Here is a 22726-nt window from a genome sequence, read left to right on the forward strand (position 1 = left end):
GAAGCAATTTCTGCTCCTAGCTGGATCCAAGTGTGCAAATCTAAAAGGACCTACACCAGGACATACTGTATTCCAAAAGGTAAATCTCACCGCTCAGGATGGTGTTTCAGCCACTATCCAGGCCCTGCTGAAAACTAATAGCTACCTAGAAATTACTGAATTTTTCATCACCAAATGAAACTATATAGGGTGGTCCAGATCTAATTATGCAATTTTCATTACACTATAACCTAAGTTTATTACACAGAAAATCACCCAAAAAATCCTGGACCATCGAGAAGTGTGAGAACTGACGACATGAAGAATCGTCTTCGCGCCGAACTGGAATCGCCCCCCTCATCCAGTCAAAGTCATCCAGAAGACCTGGATCTGCATAATTAGATCTGGACCACCCTGTAGATTCGGCTTCTCTTGAATAGTTGCAAGTTAAAAACATGGTCTAATTTTACCAACTACCACACACTGGATAGCAGTACAACCTTCTTCTTTTGGCTGTTGCCACAGCAGATCATCTTCTTCCATATCTTTCTGTCCTCTGCATCTTGTTCTGTTACACCCATCACCTGCATTTCCTCTCTCACCACATCCAGAAACCTTCTCTTGGGCCTTCCTCTTCTCCTGTTACCTGGCAGCTCTATCCTTAACATCCTTCTCCCAATATACTCAGCATCTCTCCTCTGCACATGTCCAAGCTGGTCCCCTTTGACCTTTCATGCTATGATTAGTGGTTAAATCAAATAGGATAGATAATAGATCAAGAGCTTAATGATATTATTCTTGTACATTCCTGAGAAGAAAAAAAAAATCAAGGGCTAAGGCCTCTGATGCCACCCACTAACAAAGCACAGCATATCTCAGTTATCTGCAAAAACAACACTCTCCAAAGACTTGTTTCCTGAGAATCCTGTGGAAAACTTGGACTTCCCTCATCTAAGCTAACCACATTTTGCAGGAGTCCTTCAATACTGCCTATACGTGGCACACAATTTCCTTCTGTTCGGGTCAAATATAATACAGTGCATCCGGAAAGTATTCACAGCACATCACTTTTTCCACATTTTGTTATGTTACAGCCTTATTCCAAAATGGATTAAATTCATTTTTTTCCTCAGAATTCTACATGCAACACCCCATAATGACAACGTGAAAAAAGTTTACTTGAGGTTTTTGCAAATTTATTAAAAATAAAAAAACTGAGAAATAACATGTACACAAGTATTCACAGCCTTTGCTCAATACTTTGTGCATACAGGCCTGATTGGTGGATTGCTGCAGAGATGGTTGTTCTTCTGGAAGGTTCTCCTCTCTACACAGAGGACCTCTGGAGCTCTGACAGAGTGACCATCGGGTTCTTGGTAATCTCTCTGACTAAGGCCCTTCGTCCCCGATCGCTCAGTTTAGATGGCCGGCCAGCTCTAGGAAGAGTACTGGTGGTTTTGAACTTCTTCCACTTATGGATGATGGAGGTCACTGTGCTCATTGGGACCCTCAAAGAAGCAGAATTTTTTCTGTAACCTTCCTCAGATTTGTGCCTCGAGACAATCCTGTCTCAGAGGTCTACAGACAATTCCTTTGACTTCATGCTTGGTTTGTGCTCGGACATGTACTGTCAACTGTGGAACCTTATATAGACAGGTGTGTGCCATTCCAAATCATGTCCATTCAACTGAATTTACCACAGGTGGACTCCAATTAAGCTGCAGAAACATCTCAAGGATGATCAGGGGAAACAGGATGCACTTGAGCCCAATTTTGAGCTTCATGGCAAAGGCATGTGCTTTCTCAATTGTTTTTATTTTTAATAAACTTGCAAAAATCTCAAGTAAACTTTTTTCACGTTGTCATTACGGGGTGTTGTGTGTAGAATTCTGAGGAGAAAAATGAATTTAATCCATTTTGGAATAAGGCTGTAACATAACAAAAATGTGGAAAAAGTGATGTGCTGTGAATACTTTCCGGATGCACTGTACCATTAAAGAACTCCACCATTCAGCACTGTCAATTTGAGTTACACAGGACCATTAGCACTCATACTACTTGTTTTGGAGACCATTTTACCCTTAGGTTATAAAGGATATTTCATAATTGCTTATACTATCAAGTCAATGAGCTTACCTTATATTTATCATCACATACTGCTTTTGATACATGTTGTTGTATTTGCTGTCAGGTGTTTGAATTATAAAACATTAACTAGTCTGTTGGAGAATTTTAAGTAAGACTCTCCTTGTACAGGACACACCAGACCAACTTAATAAATGCATACTTTAAGAAACAGATATTAAAACTACATGGCAAGCCAAATTAACGTGCAACTCTAAATTCAATTTACATGCCCGATAGATAGATAGACAGATAGATAGATAGATACTTTATTAATCCCAAGGGGAAATTCACATAATCCAGCAGCAGTATACTGATACAAAGAAACAATATTAAATTAAATAGTAATAAAAATTAAAAGAATTAAAATAAAATTAATGTTCGCATTTACTCCCCCGGGTGGAATTGAAGAGTCGCATAGTGTTAGGGTAGGAACGATCTCCTCAGTCTGTCAGTGGAACAGGACAGTGACAAAAGTCTGTCACTGAAGCTACTCCTCTGCCTGGAGATGATCCTGTTAAGTGGATGCAATGGATTCTTCATGATTGACAGGAGTTTGCTTAGTGCCCGTCGCTCTGCCACAGATGTTAAACTGTCCAACTTTAATCCTACAATGGAAAAAATGCAGTTTAGCTTTTCAGAAATCTAAGACTCATTTCAGGATATCTAAAAGTAAGTTTCATTAATACTGTATTAAGAGATCTTCAATATATTTTGAACTCTCTCAAAAATATTTCAAGATATCTCAGGCTTATTTTGGAACTCAGTATAGTATCCTGTATATTTTAAGATATCTGAAATTAAAATTGTAAAATTTCACATTTCTTTGACAGCATTTGAGATATCATCAACAAGAAGGAAATAATTTTAAAATTCCTTAGACTGACATCAAAATGGGTATTATACATATTACAAAATTATATTCACATATCTTGACATACATTTTAAGATATCTCAAATGGAGGACAAAACTCTTTAAAGATGTCAGGAAATTAGAGATACTTAGAAATGCACTGTATTTTACATGTCTCAAAAAAGAGTCCACATAAAGGACACCAGAAATACATTTTATAAGTTCCTGATTAAATTTCATGATATCTTGGTAATATATCCTGACCATTTTGAGATATATAAAATATACTTTGAACTATCTGAAAAGCATTTTAAAAGATCCTTACCTATTCATTGGGAGATAAAATAAAATGCAACTGAAAAATTCCAAATTGACAAAGTATTCAAAGAGCTATTCTTCCTAATTTCTCTGGTTTCCCCAATCACAAAAAAGCAAGCCTAACTAGACTTTAATACTAAAACATGTTTTTGAACATGAAGACAAACCAAAAAAAAATTTATATCTACACTGACTGATAACTACCTCAGAAGAGGTTATCATCCCAGGCAGTATAATACAGGCTACTAATGAAAGTCACATTACTAAAATTAAGAGATCAAAGGCAAAACATTCAATTTTCAAAATCTTTCTGCAGAAATTGATGTTAGACAATTAAAAAAAATGTAATGAAGAAAAATCCTGTTTTGTACAAAACACTTCCATTCCTTTCTAACCTTGAAAATACATGGCATTTCAATATATATAGATAAAAAGATTTACAACAATACTTATTGTAGCGTACTTATAACCTTAATACTTAAACATTTCTCCTATTTGTGTAAAAACTCTTTTTTACAGTTAATGCAAGACTGCCTTATTATCATGATCACACATTATGGAAAGTATTTGCATGCATAAATTAAACCAAATCACAAATGTATTTTCTGTTGGCAGCACAGAAGAACTCTAGTACTTGCACTTGATTTTCCTAATTTTTTGTATATCTGCATTAGTTTTAGTTAGTCACTTAATGTTTGTAAAATGCATACATGAGCATTCTACAGAAAGCTTGTTGATAATGTGATAACCAAAGAGCATGAACTGAAGTTTTAACGACAAAAAAAATAATGTAATTTTATGTCATCAGGTCATATAGCATACAAAATGTGACAGGGAGCAGGACTGACACTATCAGCTACAACAACAAGATTTATTTATATAGCACATTTTCATACAAACAGTAGCTCAAAGTGCTTTACATATTAAAGAATAGAAAAATGAAAGACACAATTATAAAACAAAATAAATCAACATTAACATCGAATAAGAGTAAGGTTCAATGGCCAAGGGGGACAGAAAAAACAAAAAAACTCCAGACGGCTGGAGAAAAAAATAAAATCTGTAGGGATTCCAGACCATGAGACCGCCCAGTCCCCTCTGAAGTATAGAAGTCCTTGAAAGGACAGCTTATTGTCCCTTCAAGAACTCCAGCTGTTGTACCCCCACATGTTTAACACATGATTTAATGCATTTCATAATGAAAATAATAAAAGTATTTATCTTAGCATTCGAAATGTTCAGAGAGCAGTAATATTGTGAAGTGAATGTATTCTGTGTGGCAATCGCTGCATGCGGCTCCTCTCAGTGCAAGAGGAAGTCAGTTTAAGAAGCACATCAAGATTAACATGAGTCGGGGAACACTTAATTCGAAGTATTTAATGTGCTACATTAGTTATGAAGGGGTTTGAGAATATCCAGTAAATTAAACATTTTAAGATTAAGTTTACAACGTTCTACTTTAATGACAAAATAAACTATGAGAATGAAGCCAACATGCAGACTTTATTCTCAACATAAGCGTCGAGATTAAAGTAGAAATGTCGAGAATAAAGTCAGCATGTTGACTTTATTCTCGATATACTTTTTTCTTCAGTGCCTGCATTTTTTCCCCCTTCTACATGGCCCTAATACACCTCAGTATAACATGGAAATACTCGACATGATGAAAAAATGTCCTAATCTCGCCAAATCTGGACATTTATCTTAGCATTCGAAATGTTTACAAAACAATAATATGGTGAAGTGAATGTATTCTGTGTGGCGATCGCTGCCTGTGGCTCCTCTCAGTGCAAGAGGAAGTCAGTTTAAGAAGCAAGTCGAGATTAACATGGGTCAGGGAACACCTGAAGTATCCAGCTGCAGTCAGGACAGTTTTAATTCTCGGACAGATCCGAGCACTTCAGACACTACGAGGCCCATAAATTGACACCCTGTTCTGTAGCTATTCAAGTTTTGCTGGTGAACTGACACCTATGTTACACACCCCTCATGACGATTTCAATTCCCTTTATATCCTGCACTCAAACGTGTATTCAGCATTTATTAAACTTCTAAACTATTGACATCTTTCAGTTCTGCATCCGAAGCAATTGTTTTGGTGTCATATACAGTATTAGAAACAAACTGAACAAAAAAAGCTTAACGTTTTGTATTTTATAGCACATATTTTATACTGTATCTGTGTTTGCCATGTCTCATTCATGAGACTGCACCGTTTAATATGTTAGTTATATGCTGCACTCAATGGAGCAGTGGCTCTTTGGCTAAGGATCTACACTGGTAATCAGAAGGTTGACCCCATATAAAAATGGGAAATGCTAAGGAAGATGACGAAGAAGAATAAATTATGTGCTGCATTCAGCTGCGATTAACACTATATATTCTTACAGACTCTGAATTGAATAAATCATATAATATGGCAAAGTCAAAATATGTAATACTACATGCCTGATGTTTAGGAGCTCTTTAGAATATTGTCTTTGTGGTCCTCTGTGTTGTACCATTATTACTGGTGTGCAAAATTTTTATATTAACAATTCATTAATTGTGGTTGGAGTTTATGCTCCAGCGAAATGACACACTTGCCCTCAGAAGCATGAAGAGGTACAAAGTAGTTGTTTGAGTCACCCAGCTAAGATTGGCTTTGCGTACCCATAGCTGATGGCTCACAACATATATTCATATTTACTGTGAGGTCTATTACATTAGCGCCACAGAATATCCTAGTGAAGCTTTTTTTTTTTTTTATTTATAATAAATATTTATTTGCACACACGTTCAGTTTGCCACCATTGCTATAATAGTGCATTTAGCACAAAAGTGATCTGTACCGCAAACACCGATTTTAGGGGCTTGGGGATGAGAAAGTGGGTGGAGTCAAAAGAGATGCAGCTAACAGGAGGCCCTCAGAATGTCTCGCGTCGCTGAATCTGTCTGAGGCCTAAACCTGTCCTGACTGCAGCTGGACTGTATTGGGAACACTTAATACAAAGCATTTAATATGCTACATTAGTTACTACAGAGTTTGAGAAAACCTAGCAAACTAAACATTATTTTAAGAAGAAGTCTACAACATGGCAAAGTTAAACCTTTTTTTTTCCCTCTCTCTAGTTTAAAGGTTTAAATAAAGTCGACTTTTTTCTCGACACTTTTTTTTTCTCCTCCATGGCCCTAATACGCTTCCGTAGTGTTACGTTATAAACAAACGTGTTCTGAGATTTTTAAAGAAAAGCCAAACAAAATGACACCTTTTATTGGCTTAAAAAGATTACAATTTTACAATACAATATATACAAGATTAGTTAAATAAAAGGTGTCATTTTGCTTGGCTTTTCTCTACATTCATAATGGCTAACACGGTACAACACCCTAGTACTACTGAGATTTTTAAAGAAAGGTAGTTCTACTTATAAATCATGGCATGATTTTTAACAAATGAAAGCAGGAATTCATGGCCCCTAGGCCAGAGTCTCTGGCGGGCCCTTCACCTAGGGTTAAGGAAAACATGATACCCAATTGGAGTCTGATATTGTTTTTAGTTTTCAAAATATTTATGCTGAAGTTGACACTCAACGCTGTAGGATAAATTCTTGCTTTCTGTTCATACGTTTTGTTTGTGCAGAATATCTACTCATCCCACACCAGGCCCCTGTGATCCAGGGCCCCCTGGCTGGAGTAAGGTGACTATCCATCCCTGTTTTCCGGGGACAGTCCCTACTCAGAAACACGTCCCCGCTTTGTCCCCGATTTCGTCCCCAGTTTCAGCTGGTTCACTTTTTAGAATGTATCTCATCACCAGGATAATTTGAACTCGGCGCGCATGCGCAGTATTTTGAAGGAGGTTATGCTTTACCGCAACTTTGGCGAGAAGTCATGTGATAAGCTTTCGCTTTGTATGTAGTCTAAGTTCCTCTAAACCACCCCCGTCTCCGGATTAGCCCAAAAAATGGGTCACCTTAGCTAGAGCCATGTCAGCCCCCAAGCCATGCAGGAATTCCACTGTACTCTAAATATAATGACCCATGCAAACGTACATGCTTACTTATCTACTCGACAATTATTCCTCCCAGTAGCGCGAAATAACATTCGCGAAATGCCCGCTTGGACACACTAAAAAGTCGTCAAACTATGCTTTTTATAAACGGATTAAAACTTCACTAAACCCACAGGTTTACTCCGAACGAGGCATTACGACGAAATGAGACGAATGTGAAAATAACAAAACGACGGACTTGACTGTTGAACTACTCAAGAACAGGAGGAGGCCGTATCTGCGCACTTTGGCGCCCAGTGTTGTGTTTGGCGGGACACGCGCACCGAATTGGCGGTAAGCAGCAGCAGCTCCTTTCTCGAGTGGACACGTCACAGGACGGTTAGCAGTGGCGCAGTTCCAAGACGAAATTTAAAATAAATAATAATAATAATAATACAACAGACGCAGCAAACAGCGCGAACTCACAACAGATTTTCTACGTCCGGTATAGTTTTGTTTACCAAAACATTTAGAAAACGGTGTTAAAATATTTCCGTAAGCGATTTTTCTTTTTCCTTTACCAACCTTTGATTTCGCACTGTCAGGATTCAGCCTGAGCAAATCAAAATTGAGACTTTCAGTAAGTCTCGCGGCGCCTACAATGACTATATAATGACTTCGGCTTACGTTAAGAATATGACGGCTGTTGTTCACTACCGGTTAGTTTATGTTGATCTTCCGCCCGAATGGCCGCCTTTTCTCTCCTCGACTCCCCTTTAATTGGTTGCGGCACATTCTGGACTTATCGACGGAAGGAGGGTGGGCTCGAATTTGTGACGCAGTCGCCGTCATTAACGGCCTTACCGTACCGTCCCGATTTGGATAACGTTTAGTGTGCTTCTGACATTCTGACAGCCCAAAGCGTGACATTTATGCAACAGCAAATATCGTTATTGGAAAAAAGTCGTTTGAGAAAAATATCGAAGGACCACTTTGACTGAATGGAGATCACCGTGGGCATCGCATTGTGTCTGTCACTGCAAGAATGCGCCTTCCACGTACACCACAGTTAGTTAAAACACTCATGAGTTTAATGTGTAAAATGCATTGTATACATAATTTAACAGACAAGCTTGCATCCGAGGGCCACTTATGGCCGACTTCTCCGTTTGCCATTAAGCCATTTTCATTTGTTTTTCATCTGCTACAATGGATCTGATTATTTAGCCAGTTCCCCAGTGCTTTCAATTAAGATTAATAAGTGAAACGTAATTAATTTGTCAAATGCATGTTTATATTAAAGAATCAGAATGTTTATATAAAATAATCAGAATATCTTTATTGTCATTGTAACAAATACAACTAAATAGAGTTACACATCAGAAGGAATTTATTTATTTATGCAAATAGCAATCATATGTTTTCTACACGTTATCATCCCTATGGTGGCATGAACCTTCTGGTTTCCAGCAGTTGCTTGAAATCATTAATCAGGAGAAAATCATTTTGGGGTTGCTACCCCATATTTTGGGATATTGGTCACAATATGCAAATAAAATTAGTTTCCGTAGTATATTTTACAAAGTTATTAAAAAATGTTGCATTCTCAAGATAAAATATCACTTAGTAAGTGTTTACATTGTTCTTTTCTTTAGTTATTTAAGAACAGGCTTCTAGCAATTTGCATTGGAAGATGTTTTATACACACCTGCTGAAATCTAAAAGAGGGCCTTTGGCAAAAATATGGCTTGCTGCTCACTGGGAAAAGAAGATCACCAAAGTCCATGTTTATGAGTGCAATTTAGAAACAACAATCAAAGATATGATTACACCCAAGGTAAGTATGTGTTTCATTACCAGTATGAAGCAATAATAACTGATTAAATATATTTAAACAGAATGTGCAAATTGTATTTTTTCTACAGTTTTTTTTTTATTATTAAACAGCACATTGAATACAGTTCTGTTAATACATCAGACTTACACAAACAGAATAGTTTTTCTTTTTTTTTTTTTGCTGCATGGATCGTCTTAAATCACCCTATGACCCTGAATGGAAAAGCACAGTTCAATTACAGTAATCTTATAAAATTATTTTTCTAGGTCATGCACTGCAAAACATGGGGTTCCACATTTAAATATTTTTCGTTATTTATTTGTCTGTAATACCTTTAACTCCAGGGCGGCACGGTGGTGTAGTGGTAGCGCTGCTGCCTCGCAGTAAGGAGACCTGGGTTTGCTTCCCGAGTCCTCTCTGCGTGGTGTTTGCATGTTCTCCCCGTGTCTGTGTGGGTTTCCTCCAGGTGTTCTGGTTTCCTCCCACAGTACAAAGACATGCAGGTTAGGTGCCTTGGCAATCCTAAATTGTCCCTTGGTGTGTGTGCCCTGTGGTGGGCTGGCGCCCTGCCTGGGGATTTGTTCCTGCCCAGACCCCCATGACCCTGTGTTAGGATATAGCGGGATGGGAAATGACTGACTGACTGACCTTTAACTCCAGAATAGAATAATCTAGAGAAAATGCATTGTCAGATTTTTTTATTATTATTGTTTATTAGCAAAAGTTTTTCAGTCAAGGATCATAAATGAGGCATTAGCTGGATAATGGCAAACAGTACCTTCAAGAGAGTGTGCAGAGTGAAAGATCTGAAAATACTCCATACACTGAGTACACACTCATTTTCTCATCATTCCCTTAGTACTGCAGCTTTGCACCTATGTTTTATGCTTTATATAATTTCCATCCAACACCCCCCATGCTTTTTTTGATAAGGTCAAAGTTTCAAGAAAAGTTTAGTAATATACTGAAACAGAAAGGAAAATCGATAGGCAGAAACCACGTGACTTTGAGAATGCATCTTTAAGTTTATGCAGATTTGAGTTCCTTTTATTATATGAAGTAAATATCAACAATTAAATTTTGTTTTTGTATATATACAAAAACTTCACATCAGACTGAAGGCAAGTTAACTGCATCATGAATGATACAGTATGTTATTATTGAACAAACGTGTTAAAACATAGTAAAAACAATCTGGGGTCTTCACCTGTAATGAACCTATCGCACTCAAATTGTCAGCCCCATTCTGAAATAATAAAACAAGCCAAAAAATAATAGAACAACTTTTGAACATGGACAGTCTACAGTCTTATTATCTCAGAAAACACAGCCCCAACATGCTCAAAGCATGCTTGTAAAAGGATATTTTGAAAGTTAAATGATTATTTTTTACTGTATTTACTTTAAAAAAGGGACATTTTATTTTCTCTATTTTCTTTTATAGTCTCTTTCCACCGTACATAGATTTACAGTACTAGTTATATAAATTGGTAACTTTAAAATGACCTGATGTAAACTACTATGAATGTATGAATGAGTTCTGTCTTGCAATGATGCTTGTGGAATAGGCATCCAGTATGACGCAAAAAATGCATTTAGGTGGTTGTGTTTTAAATGTAACATTTTGCAAAATTTTGTTCAAAGAACATGCTTTGTCTGTTTCAACCCTAGATAGAAATCGCTTTAAGAATTTCCGGACATTTGCTTCTAGGAGTTGTGAGGATCTACTCTAGAAAAGCAAGATACCTCTTGATAGACTGCAATGAAGCTGTTGTTAAAGTTAAGATGGCTTTTCGCCCAGGTGGCTGACTTATTCTTCTTAACTGGATGATAAAAATATGTTGAAAAAAATCATAGATGTATTCAGGAACTAAATCAGTAAAAAATAAATTATACTCTGGTAACAATTAAGACAATAAACTGATAAATAAAGTTAGCATAATGATAAAAATATCTAGATTTTTCTATATTTCAGTATATTAATACAAATTGAGTTAAGAATGGTATTAAAATCAACAGATTCACATTGTTTTCAATCTATTTGTTTTCAGAAATGTATGTTTTAAATAAATCAATCTTCATTTTTATTTTGTAATTTTGTTACTTTATCAGTTAATCCATGATTCAGACTTACACCACTTTTCTGTAGGTTTAAATGATCTTCCTGAGCAGAGCTTAGAAGCTGCCCATAAAGCCATCACTCTTGTTGAAGACTTTACTGGTTTTGAAACAGAGCTACCTGATATCAAGTAAAATTTTCTTTTTTTTTCCATTATATTTCATTCTCATGCATCACCTATGATCTAAAGAGTTTTGCTGTGTTTTCTGTTTCCATGATATATCATAATGATTTAAAGCATGCTCAGTTACACCAACTATTTATACAGTAGCTGACATGTTTATTTGATTTGCTTTTGTGCCAAGACAATTAAAATGCAGCACTGTGCTAAGGCATTGCTTAAACACTTTATTTAATAATATGTGTATTTATGAATGTATTGTTTGGCGTTTTTTGATCCACTATAATTATTTTACTGTAAACCTTACTCAATATTTAGATTATACTGCTAGGTATACTGCTTCACAGTAGGAAGATAGACAGAATCTGCATAGTTATTAAAACCGGTTTCCGTATTGCCTCTTCAATAATATAACCAATTGTACAGCATTATTCTGCGGGTAGAATACCTATAGATGAGAAGGCATGTTCTATGTTTTACTGCATAAACGTGAAAAAAACAAAAACCTTTAAACTTAAGCCTGCTATATAGTGCTATTCACAGGCAAGATTAAGTGTAACTAATTTTAGTTACCGGTAGTTCTATGTTTAATTGCAACACATAAAAACAGGACGGTATTTGTGCAGTTGTATATTTATATGTACTTTTTGTGCACAAGGTTAAACCAACTGAAATTGTTTTGTCTGGTTAAATGAAAAAAGCCTTACCATAGAGGAAATGAAAGTTCAATATCAAAGTAATCTAAACCATGCCCAACTGAAATCACTAGTGATGAAATGGAATACTTCCTGTTTGCAAAGATACAGAGAATATTTTTTTTCTAGTGCTATTGAAGTTGCTGAGTACTTTACTTTGAACCAAGCCAAGACTGAAGACATCACAATGAAAGAGGACTTGGGAAGGAACTTTCTTATTTTTGGTATTTTCAATATGTGACATTTGAATAGAATAATATCATTAATCTTCACTTAGTTTATATTCTGTGTACATTCATATATTTTATTAACATTTCTGCATTTGATTTGTGCTGTTTCAGAAAATGATCTACATGTCTTTGATGGAAGCATGAGTTTCTGTGTCGATAATTCTGTACTGTCAGGTGTTAGTAATCTTACTGATCAGTTCGTAGCAGACGGTTTTGGGGATGAGGATGGTGGTGGTATTTTAGGTATGTAAAATATTTAAACAACGTTACTTTAGCTTCTCATTTTTTGTATGATGTGTAATTTATGTTTATAATATAGATAAATGCTGAACTTTTTTTTTAGCAATGTCATATTTTTTAAAGAAAAAAATCTTGATTCATGACATATAATGTGATTAAATTTTGTAGTATGTAAAAAAAATTTTTTTTTGTTAATAATTGTTTAAAAAGGTTTCTGTAGCATCCAGTAATGTATTTATACAAAATATGAACAAGTGCTTTTATAGATCTTAACTGTGTGCCTGGCGTTTCAATCCATTATTAATACAATATATATAATGCATTATCTTTATACTTACTCTCCCTAGTTTTCTCCTGTCATTTGTTCACTCTGTTCACTGTGATGAACTACTATATATTGAAAGAAAAAAAATTCCATAATGATATAATAATTATTTTCAAAATCTTCTCTATCCTTGCTATGAGTTAAGTATAATTACTTTTGGCGATTAAATTACCCTTCCTACTGTGGTTTCTGAAGTGATGGTTTTGTGGCAAGTGTTGACTAAGCAATGTTTTAAAATGGTATTGAGATGAAAATTTATTTGAATACTTACAACAAATCATGTTTAAGAAAGGAAAGCAGAGAGATTAAATTAATATATACTTGCAGCAGAGTTTAAAAACAGTGTCAAGAGCATTATTGAAAAACGCATATTAACCTTGAAATTCTGAACGATTTGCCTTCCATTTTATCAGAAAGTAGGGCATGTCTCTTACTCCACCTGGAGGAATTGATGAAATGGCAGCTTAAGCATGTTTTCTTGGAGTTAATCATTTAGATCTTATTTTGGTACTGTTAACACTGAGAAGACAATTAGAAAGAAATGTTGCAAAAAGGCAAAAGGTGGTGCAAAAAGAGCTCTGCAGTATTTTAGTAGTAAAACAATGGTCAAGGAGGAGATGAAGTAGTTTTATAAAACTAAAAGATACTGACAGTATAATATAAAATGCTCTAAACAACAATTCTTTTAAGTTTTCAACATGTTGCCACACTTTAGATTAATTTGTGTAAGGTGAAATACAGGTATATCTGATATGAATAAAAACCTGAGTCAGATGGCACACAGTGAAAGTTTTGTATTTTCTTTATGTAATACCAATGAAACTGTCAGCAAATAAAAGCTAACATTTTCCGTTTCAGAAGAATGACTGTTTTAATTAGCTGTATGTTTCTTAACCCAGAATTTACTTGTCCTACTCTTTTGATTTTCTTAATATTCTCAGAAAGTTATAGGTCTCCTTCCTTCATTTTACATAAAAGTGTCATTTAAAAAGTGTTTAGTTGTAATTGAGAATGAAATTGAAACATAGGCTTTGTGCTCAATACCATGGTTACTATGTTAGATATTTAGACTTTAATACTGTAGCAGATGTTAAATAAATATTTATTTTCACATTGCTTAGAATTACACCATTTAAAATTAAATAAAATACTTATCAGCTTAGATATTTTACAGATAAAATAGCACTAGGATCTTTATTATTTTTAACCTGTATTAATTTCAAAAGAAGCAGGTAGCTACCAAATTAAATGGAGTCAGATGCTGGATGAGAATACTGGATGTGCACCATCTTACTGTATCAAATAAAGATAAGTTGTCTAAAGTGGATAGTGTACTATTATATGATGTGGTCTGCTGAGGGAGTAATCCCTGTTCTGGGTTGGCAGATCACCTGAATAAAGTAATCAGGAAGATCAACTATATTATAGGACTTAGCATGACTCATTGGTTACACAGAAAGAGGACAACATGAAAAACTTAGATCCATGACCAATGCTACCCATTTTTTTCTTCCGATATTATCCTGGAGTGTTTTTGGCCAATGACTGATCACTGAGACTAACTGCTTGGGTTATTTTTTTTTACCGTAAATTCACCAAATTAATGTTTTTACCTGTATACATTAAAGCCATAATAAAACAAATGACATACATACAATATACACTATGTACATACAAAGTATTTTGCAGTATGCTGGAAGATTTGAATTTCCCCTTCTGAACAAATAACACACCATCTATGTAAAGAACAGTAACACTAGAAAAGAAGTTAGAAGGGTTTTAAAAGAAAAAAACAAGACTAGCGGGAGTTTAATTCTGAGTATTTGCATGCTTTGATCCATTAAAATCAAAACCCGGATCATTCCTGTGATAGAAATTGCTTTTGCTGTTTTACAGTATTTATTTAATTGATGTTGTCAGTTTGTGTGGTGTATTCTGAAGTTTACAATCAGTTTTATTCTGCTATATATTTAACTTCTTTTCAATAATATGTAGTAATGATAGTAATTGAATGTGCAGTTCCAATTTATTTACACAGCTTCAGTAAGAAGTGGATTTTGGTTTTGACCACAAAGCCAGTCATGACTCTCCGACATTATTTATTTATATTTCATTTTATAATAATAAATTAACATGTTAAATATATCTAAATTAGTTTTTTCGTAATTTTCCTTTTTGACGCTAAATATTTAGATTTTATAATCAGTGGTGATGATGAAGATTATATTACAAAATATTCTTCTGAGATGAACACTTCAGATGTTCCCTTTTTCCTGACACATGAAAAGAGTCCAGGTATATATGTTTTATTTATTACACCTTTATCAGTTATCATGAATATATATTATATATTTTATATAAAAGAATTACCTCAGTTTTGCAACCTACATAATAACTAATACATTGGATTTTCCTATTAGTAACTTACATTCAATATGTAGAATCATCTTAAAATAATATTGCAATAGTGAAAGAATATTTTAATTTAAATTCTTTTTATTCACTTTGTATTATGTAGATTGTTGAGAAATTTGTATCTAATTTTAATAATTTTATTTTAAACTTCCACATAAAAAATGTAAAAGGTAAAAATGTAGAGGAATATTTTCTTTGGAAAAAGAAAGGCTTAAAAACAGAAATGTTATTTTGTGTATTTCTTTCTACATACACTATGCAATGGTATTCTGCTGATTTTGTTATGTCTTAGATGAAACCAGTTTTAAGTTGATTTATAAGCACAATGTATTTATGATTACTATAATGCAGACTGGACTTGTAAGTAAATTTGTTGTATAAGAATTAGTAAAATATAGAGGGGCAATTTGTTACATAAAAGATTACGTGACATTGTCTTTTTCTGGTAAATATTTTCCAGCATAGCATGCTTTAATTTACAAACTATTTTGCCTGACAAATATAAAATATATTTGGGTGAAACAACAAAAATGCAGCATGCTCAGCACAAAAATGTCATTCAGTATATGGGGTATTTGACGAAATATAAGATAGCATTAAATAAGTGAGGGATAAAATTTTTATTGAAGTCATGTACTTGTACACCGGTGTATGCATTGAGATAATGAACCCGGGAAGACCCAGGTCCTTATTGTGTTAGCTACAATTACTTTAAAAATAGATACAGTGTTGGGGTATATTTGTCAAAATTATAAGTGGTAGAGTCTGCTCAACTTGCTGATGAGTCATGAATCACAGATGCTGTGATGATGCTAGCATGGAAATCAAAGGGAAACACATTATCATATAGTGGTAGTAGTTAAAAACTTCTGAACGTTTTTGCACCTGTATTTATTTGAGTTGTAAAAAGAACAAACAAGCAGAGGCAAACTGACTGCAAATATAGGTTTAAGTCTAAAATGGGACCATGAACTATCATCAATGATAATCTGTTATACTATTTGCATTGATTGAAGTCTGGATCATGCCCAAAATGTACCTTTATGGGCAACATTGGTCCAACAAACACCGTAGCCTATTTTGTAGAAAAAAAAATCTTATGGTCTTTCATCTTGCTGTCAGCAAGTTTATGTATGGTGCATAGTTAAGCAAGTCTATGTGCCCAAATATTTACTATTCTGGAGATTTAAGGAAGTTCTGTTATGTCGTTTGTTGCATTTTACCGATTGCCCCAAAAAGCAATAAATGCAGATCCCCATTTCAAAACATTTCTGTTAGTCAATGAATGATTTTGCAAGACTAACATGCCATGGTCATCCCAGTCACCTGATTTATTTTGTTATGGGATATTCTAGAGATAATATCAGAACACAAAATAATAGAATTTCACTTTGAAGAAATATACTGCTTCTGTCCAATAATTTTTTGGCAAGGTGGTCCAGAGCCCTATTAAGATGATTTCTATATTTTTTCGGTAACTGTGCAAAGAAATGCACATAGTAAATTACTGTGTAAATTAGATGTGTCATTATAATTATTAGTATTACTATTAATATTAGTAGTAGTATTATAACATAGGCATATATCTGTGGACACTTTATTTTATACTTTATCTTAAATTACATTATTAAAATGTCTTTTAAAGAATAAAATTAATGCATTAATTTATGAATATATTAGGATAAGTCAAACTAGAGATTCCAGATAACATAATCTGGGCTTCATGTTGATTGGAAAAAAGAGAAATCATAATTGCTAGACCAAATGGTTATCCAGACACTTCTTGTACATTGTCAGAAGTATTGTGGAGCAGGTTAATATTGATGATTTTAGCAGAATGCTGTTTTGTGATTTTGAGTTCCTATGTGATGTTCTTCTTTAGATATCTTCTTCTAAGGTCAGTAGGGATAACTGTATCAGAATGGTAACTATGCCAAGTACCCCAATATGACACAAAGAAATTAAAAAGATTTTAAAATACTTATGAGCTAAAACTGACAATTTCATAATGATTAAAAGTTAATACAGTATTAACACCTTTGATGGAAGTTTTAACAGGATTTTTCTATACTAAATAAATAATTCCTCAACCAAGGTTTAGATGCCAAAATCAGTTCAATGTCTTCTTTATTGACCAGTAGATCTTTTCAAAGTTCAGTGTCTAAATATGTAAAGGTCTGCCTTCTATGGCAGTTTTATTTACCCTTAAAATTTCAAGCAGGACTGTATCTTGTACTCGGTGTGACAGTGTGACTACTGTGTGAATGAGTAGAATGAGTAGTCATTAACATTTCTTGTAAAGGAAAGAGGTGGGTAAGTCTGTTTTGACTTTATTTGCTAAAATAAACTTTTTAAAATGTCCATCTAAAGTTAATGTTGGATTTAAAAAACTAGAAATTTAGAGTTGTGATTTTATATTGTTATGTTAATTTTTTTTTGTAAATTATATAATCTATCTTCCCAAATTGTTTGTTTTTTGTTCCTATTTTTGTATTACTTGTAATTTTGCCCGGTGCCTTTTCCAATAATTATAACTAAGCCTATATATCTCATTGCATTGCCTTAGTTCTTTGCTGAAGTATTAACTCTCCTGCTCGTTATTATGGTTCATATTCTTGGTTTTTGTTTGCCATTTTTGATTTTTGTATTTCTTGTTGGATTCTGGTTATTGGGGGTGGCGCAGTGGTAGCGCTGCTGCCTCGCAGTTAGGAGACCTGGGTTCGCTTCCCGGGTCCTCCCTGCGTGGAGTTTGCATGTTCTCCCCATGTCTGCGTGGGTTTCCTCCGGGCGCTCCGGTTTCCTCCCACAATCCAAAGACATGCAGGTTAGGTGGATTGGTGATTCTAAATTGGCCCTAGTGTGTGCTTGGTGTTTGTGTGTGTCCTGCGGTGGGTTGGCACCCTGCCCAGGATTGGTTCCTGCCTTGTGCCCTGTGTTGGCTGGGATTGCCTCCGGCGGACCCCCGTGATCCTGTATTCGGATTTAGCGGGTTAGGAAATGGATGGGTGGATGGATTCTGGTTATTGGACTTGCTGCTTTCATCAGAGACATTGTTCCTAGAATTTAAGATTTAACTTAGTTTCTTTTTGTATTCTGTATTATTGTGCATTTGAAGTCTCTGTTGTTCAGTTTTAAAACATTTAGTCCTACTCACTAATATAGATTAAAACACAAATAAACAAGGAGAGAACTTGTAAACCTCATACAGTTGGAGTTGTAAGAAAGGAATGCCATCTTTGCTTTACCACTCTGTCTATAAGTTAAAACCTCTGTACTAAACTTTAACCCGATTAAACCCACTGTAAATATATACTTTTCACTTTTGTTGAATTTTTGTAATTTGATTGCTAGGCACATGCCCACTTGATCTGTCCTTCAATAGTTGTCACTAGACGACCAAAGAACTCCATGTGCAAGTTGACACCAGCATTTTTTATTTTTTTTTTAGTTTCAATGAGCTGCTTCATTTCTGGCTGATCCAAGAAGACGGCCTGTAAAAACGCTTCCAAAACACTCTTTGTTCTCTTTTGCCAGCATTTTATGAGCGTGACCATTGATTTCAGTGGAGCAAGCGTTTGGCTGAAAGTTCTCAAAAACTGCTGCATGGAGAAATTTTCTAAACCACTCACTGCTAAAATGCTTAGGTGTTAGTAGTACCATTGAATATAATGGGAAATAACTTTTCAAGCAGTTTAGGAGCATTTTGTCTTGTGTTAAAACAGTACAAAAAACACTTAAGTAAAAAGTGGATTTTAGTTTTGACCCCAAAGTATATGGTGCCCCATAACACCTAATTGGCATTATTGTACCTAAATTAATTATATAATAAATTAATTAATAAAGTATCTATCTATCTATCTATCTATCTATCTATCTATCTATCTATCTATCTATCTATCTATCTATCTATCTATCTATCTATCTATCTATCTATTACATACGCAAAAATAAACAGCTATTACTCTGTTTTTATGTAATAAAGGGGCTGTAAATGGCTGAAGAGTAGCAAGCACAACACTGTGGATTTTTAAAAGAAAGTATTTCATGTGATTAAAAACCTTTGTTTATACCTAAAACTCAACTAAATATAACTCAAACAAAAATTGTGCTTTAGGAGTTTCTTACAAAAAACTGGATTTTATAGTACATAACCAAGGACCTTTTATGATGCACTACCCTGGAAGCAATTTTCTTTAGTGCTCCAGTCTGTCACCAATCATTGTACCATGCTTAGATATCATATCCCATAGCATTGCAAAGTTATACTGTTTGGCACAAAGTGTCTCCCTTTTTGGAAACATTTAGTCTCTTGCATCTAAATAATCACTTAAAACAAGTGTTGCAGTGGCAGTTATATAGTTTCTATTTTTAGAAACGATATATATATAGAGAGATAGATAGATAGATATTTTTATATATCAAATAACATATATCACTCTGAAGTAACAAGTAAACAATTTGTGACTATGTACTTATAATTACAGTATATACTTTGCTTTCAAAATTATTTTTCATGCTGGTCCATGAAATAATTTCTGTTTACCGTTAGACAAAGTTAACCTTTACATTTTATGCAATAGATTGGAGTTTTTGTGCTGCTGTTTGCACATTTTCTCCAGCCTTCTGTTGTAGTTGTGACACTGAAGTTCAGTGTGTTATTTATTTATTTCTTGTTGTTGCTTTTTCCTTACATTTCATATTTGGAATAAACTAAACTTACATTATTTCATAGTTGCTTCTTCCAGTGCTGGGTTATGGGGTTGGGGATGATGCCTATTCTGGCAGCCCAGGGCACAGGGCAGGATACACGCAGCCCTCAGTGCAGAGCTGGTCAAACATACACATATACTGCACATAAACCAGTGTTTCTCAGTCATGTTTAAGTCGCAGGTGGCAGTCGTTTGGTCGATAGTGCATGAGACTTGTTCACAGTATAATCCTCCTTGCCACCGCCACCAAAGGGATCAAGATTTTTTAACTTATTTATAACCACACTCACTTTACCAAGCGCTCACTTCATAATCCCATCCTAAGATGGTCACACTTCAGTTTTATGTCCTGTTTGTAATCATATTTATTTAAAGCATAGTATGAAAATACATTCCATACCATTTTTTGGAGGTTATAAAATAGAGTGGTAGGCCAGTATAAGGATTCGGGCAGACACCAGCTAAATGCCGTTGGTGTCATTTGTCAAATGCCACAAAGTCACCATTCTCTTATTAATATTGTCCAGTCTAGCATATTCAGTTTGTCTGACAATCACGGGAAGTTTTTCTAAATAATTATTTTATTGTTCAGATGATGCCATGAACTGGAAAATAACTCACAAAACTGACATGAAAAGACATAATTGAAGAAACAATAAAAATGAAGCAAAAAATAACATGGGAATTAAACAAGATGAACAAATATCAAGATTCACAGTAGCGATAAGCATATTGTCTCATCAGATTTAATATATTAAGGTTGAATACCTGCATTGTTGTTTGTTTGTTGAGATGGGTGCTTTGCTGTCCAGAATGTGGGCTGCATGCTGCCATTACTGTGCACTGAATATTGTTTGTTTGGCTTGCTTGGGATCTGTTTGTACCTGTACATAACTCTTGACTTAACTTTACTCTTGTTAGATCTTGTTTGCCAAAAAGACATCTTTCAGTTCTTTTTGGAGGGTTTTTGCCCATGAGCAAAATGTATAGGAAATGAAATGAGACTGTATGCAGGGGGCAGGATTTCAGTTGATACTCACTGCCATGAGTAGGTTACACCCTTTGCCCCTCTTTTTATTTTATTCCTGATCCCTCCAGTTAATGTCTATTACCATGTAATGTTAATTATGCCTCATGAAAGTGGCAGTAAAAATATAAAGTGCTTGGTTTTCAGTCCAGTATTGTGGTTGTTTGCCTTTGCAAAAGTTTCTAGTTCAGTGCTTCCAGGTTAATTTGTTTTACCAATTTAAGTGTTTTGGCTGGTTTTGATCTTTTGCTTGTCTTTGGACTCTGCCTTTGTTTTTGTTCTTCTGATACCTTTGCCTAATTGTTATGCTTGTTTGCCCTTGGGAAAATGTTTTGTGTATTTCCTTATACATTTTTTTGAAATATTGTGTTTAATATTTTCTGTTTTTAGAAATTTGTCAGCCTTTTAAATTCAGTTTCTATCTAGTGCTTTGGTTACATTTACAAGTATAGCAGTTACTGTTTTGACCTCACACTGTCTTTATGACATTTCTCTTTGGATTACAGATCAGTTAATTAAATACCACTTTAAATAAAAACTTGTTTTAATGTTGGCTTGTTGTGATCTGTATTCTGAGTTTTATGCTGCCAAACATGCTTTATAATGCTGTGTGCTTTTCACCTATTTACAGATACTGACTGACAGTTACTAGTAACAGCACACGAATGTTTTGCCAAACATAAATTTCTTGATAAAATTAAATAAATCCTAATATTTCAAGGAGCATACCAGCTGTAGTAGAAAGGCATCTCCAAGACACACACATATTGCTACCTTTGCAAATACTATGCTGGTTTAGACTTACATAGAAACATAACGTGCAGGTCGTTGGAATATGGGAATAACCTGGGGCACCTGGTGAAAACACACACAGCTACAAAACTTGGTTTGTGAAGCTCCACACAGACGTTGACTGATGTGGAAGGTATATATTTATGGAGTTTTGTGACTTCTCCCCACTCCAGTGCTCAGGAATACTCTAGAATGTTCCAGAATAAGATTTGACCGATGTATCAAAGAAAAGTTTGTCATGTGTTTCACTTTAGTTATTGTTTTCATCATTACTGCCACTTAAGAATATGGATGGATGGTTAAATTGAGCTGAAATTTTAACAACATGATGTAGTGGTTATAAAACTTAAAATCTTACTTAGTGGTACTGTTAAAGGCATATTATTTTAATTATTATATTGTCTGGCATTTTTTATAATATTTCATTAGTATTAAATAAATAATGTATTTTACCTCAATAAGAATATGTTTACTGTACATCTAAACTAGTAAATGGTTCTAAAATTACATATTAAAACCATCATAATCAGTAGATAGAAAATCTCACTGCCTATGAATTTAGTTAATTAAGAACAATTACATTTAAATAGTTTATTTTTCAGATTTTTAGTTTAGTACTTCCTACTTAGACATAGTTGAATCAAAATCAATAAATTAATTAAATAGTTGAAGCTTCCATGTTTGCTTTGGTTTTAGTTGTGGATAAACACGCTTATGATGAATCAGAAGACAGTGTTCCAGCAATTAATGAAAGTACTCTGTTATTTAATGAAGAACTTTCACTGAAACCAGTTAAACTTTCTAGTAAGTATTTAAAAATGACTCATTTCAATATTATGTATTGTTCAGTGTATGACATTTAAGTAAAACGTACTGTATGTAAGAGTTTGGTTAAACTGTTTTAGTCCAGTATTTTATAACTAATTATAATTACTTGTTACTGTTAATTACTGACCATGATGATACTTT

At 34.4% G+C, this 22726-nt stretch overlaps 1 protein-coding gene across 1 annotated transcript in view; it reads left to right on the forward strand.

Moving 5' to 3' along the window:
• The first annotated feature begins 10869 nt into the window (after nucleotides 1-10869).
• Nucleotides 10870-22726, forward strand: part of LOC120538324 (double-strand-break repair protein rad21 homolog) — a 29582-nt gene continuing 17725 nt past the window's right edge. Inside the window, exons 1-6 of the mRNA XM_039767785.1 lie at nucleotides 10870-10885; nucleotides 11234-11333; nucleotides 12149-12243; nucleotides 12361-12492; nucleotides 15008-15109; nucleotides 22454-22561. Of these exons, the coding sequence (XP_039623719.1) occupies nucleotides 10870-10885; nucleotides 11234-11333; nucleotides 12149-12243; nucleotides 12361-12492; nucleotides 15008-15109; nucleotides 22454-22561 (553 nt within the window). The remainder of the gene's footprint in view (nucleotides 10886-11233; nucleotides 11334-12148; nucleotides 12244-12360; nucleotides 12493-15007; nucleotides 15110-22453; nucleotides 22562-22726) is intronic.

Source organism: Polypterus senegalus, chromosome 10, assembly GCF_016835505.1.
Source record: "Polypterus senegalus isolate Bchr_013 chromosome 10, ASM1683550v1, whole genome shotgun sequence".
Taxonomy (NCBI): Eukaryota; Metazoa; Chordata; class Cladistia; order Polypteriformes; family Polypteridae; genus Polypterus; species Polypterus senegalus.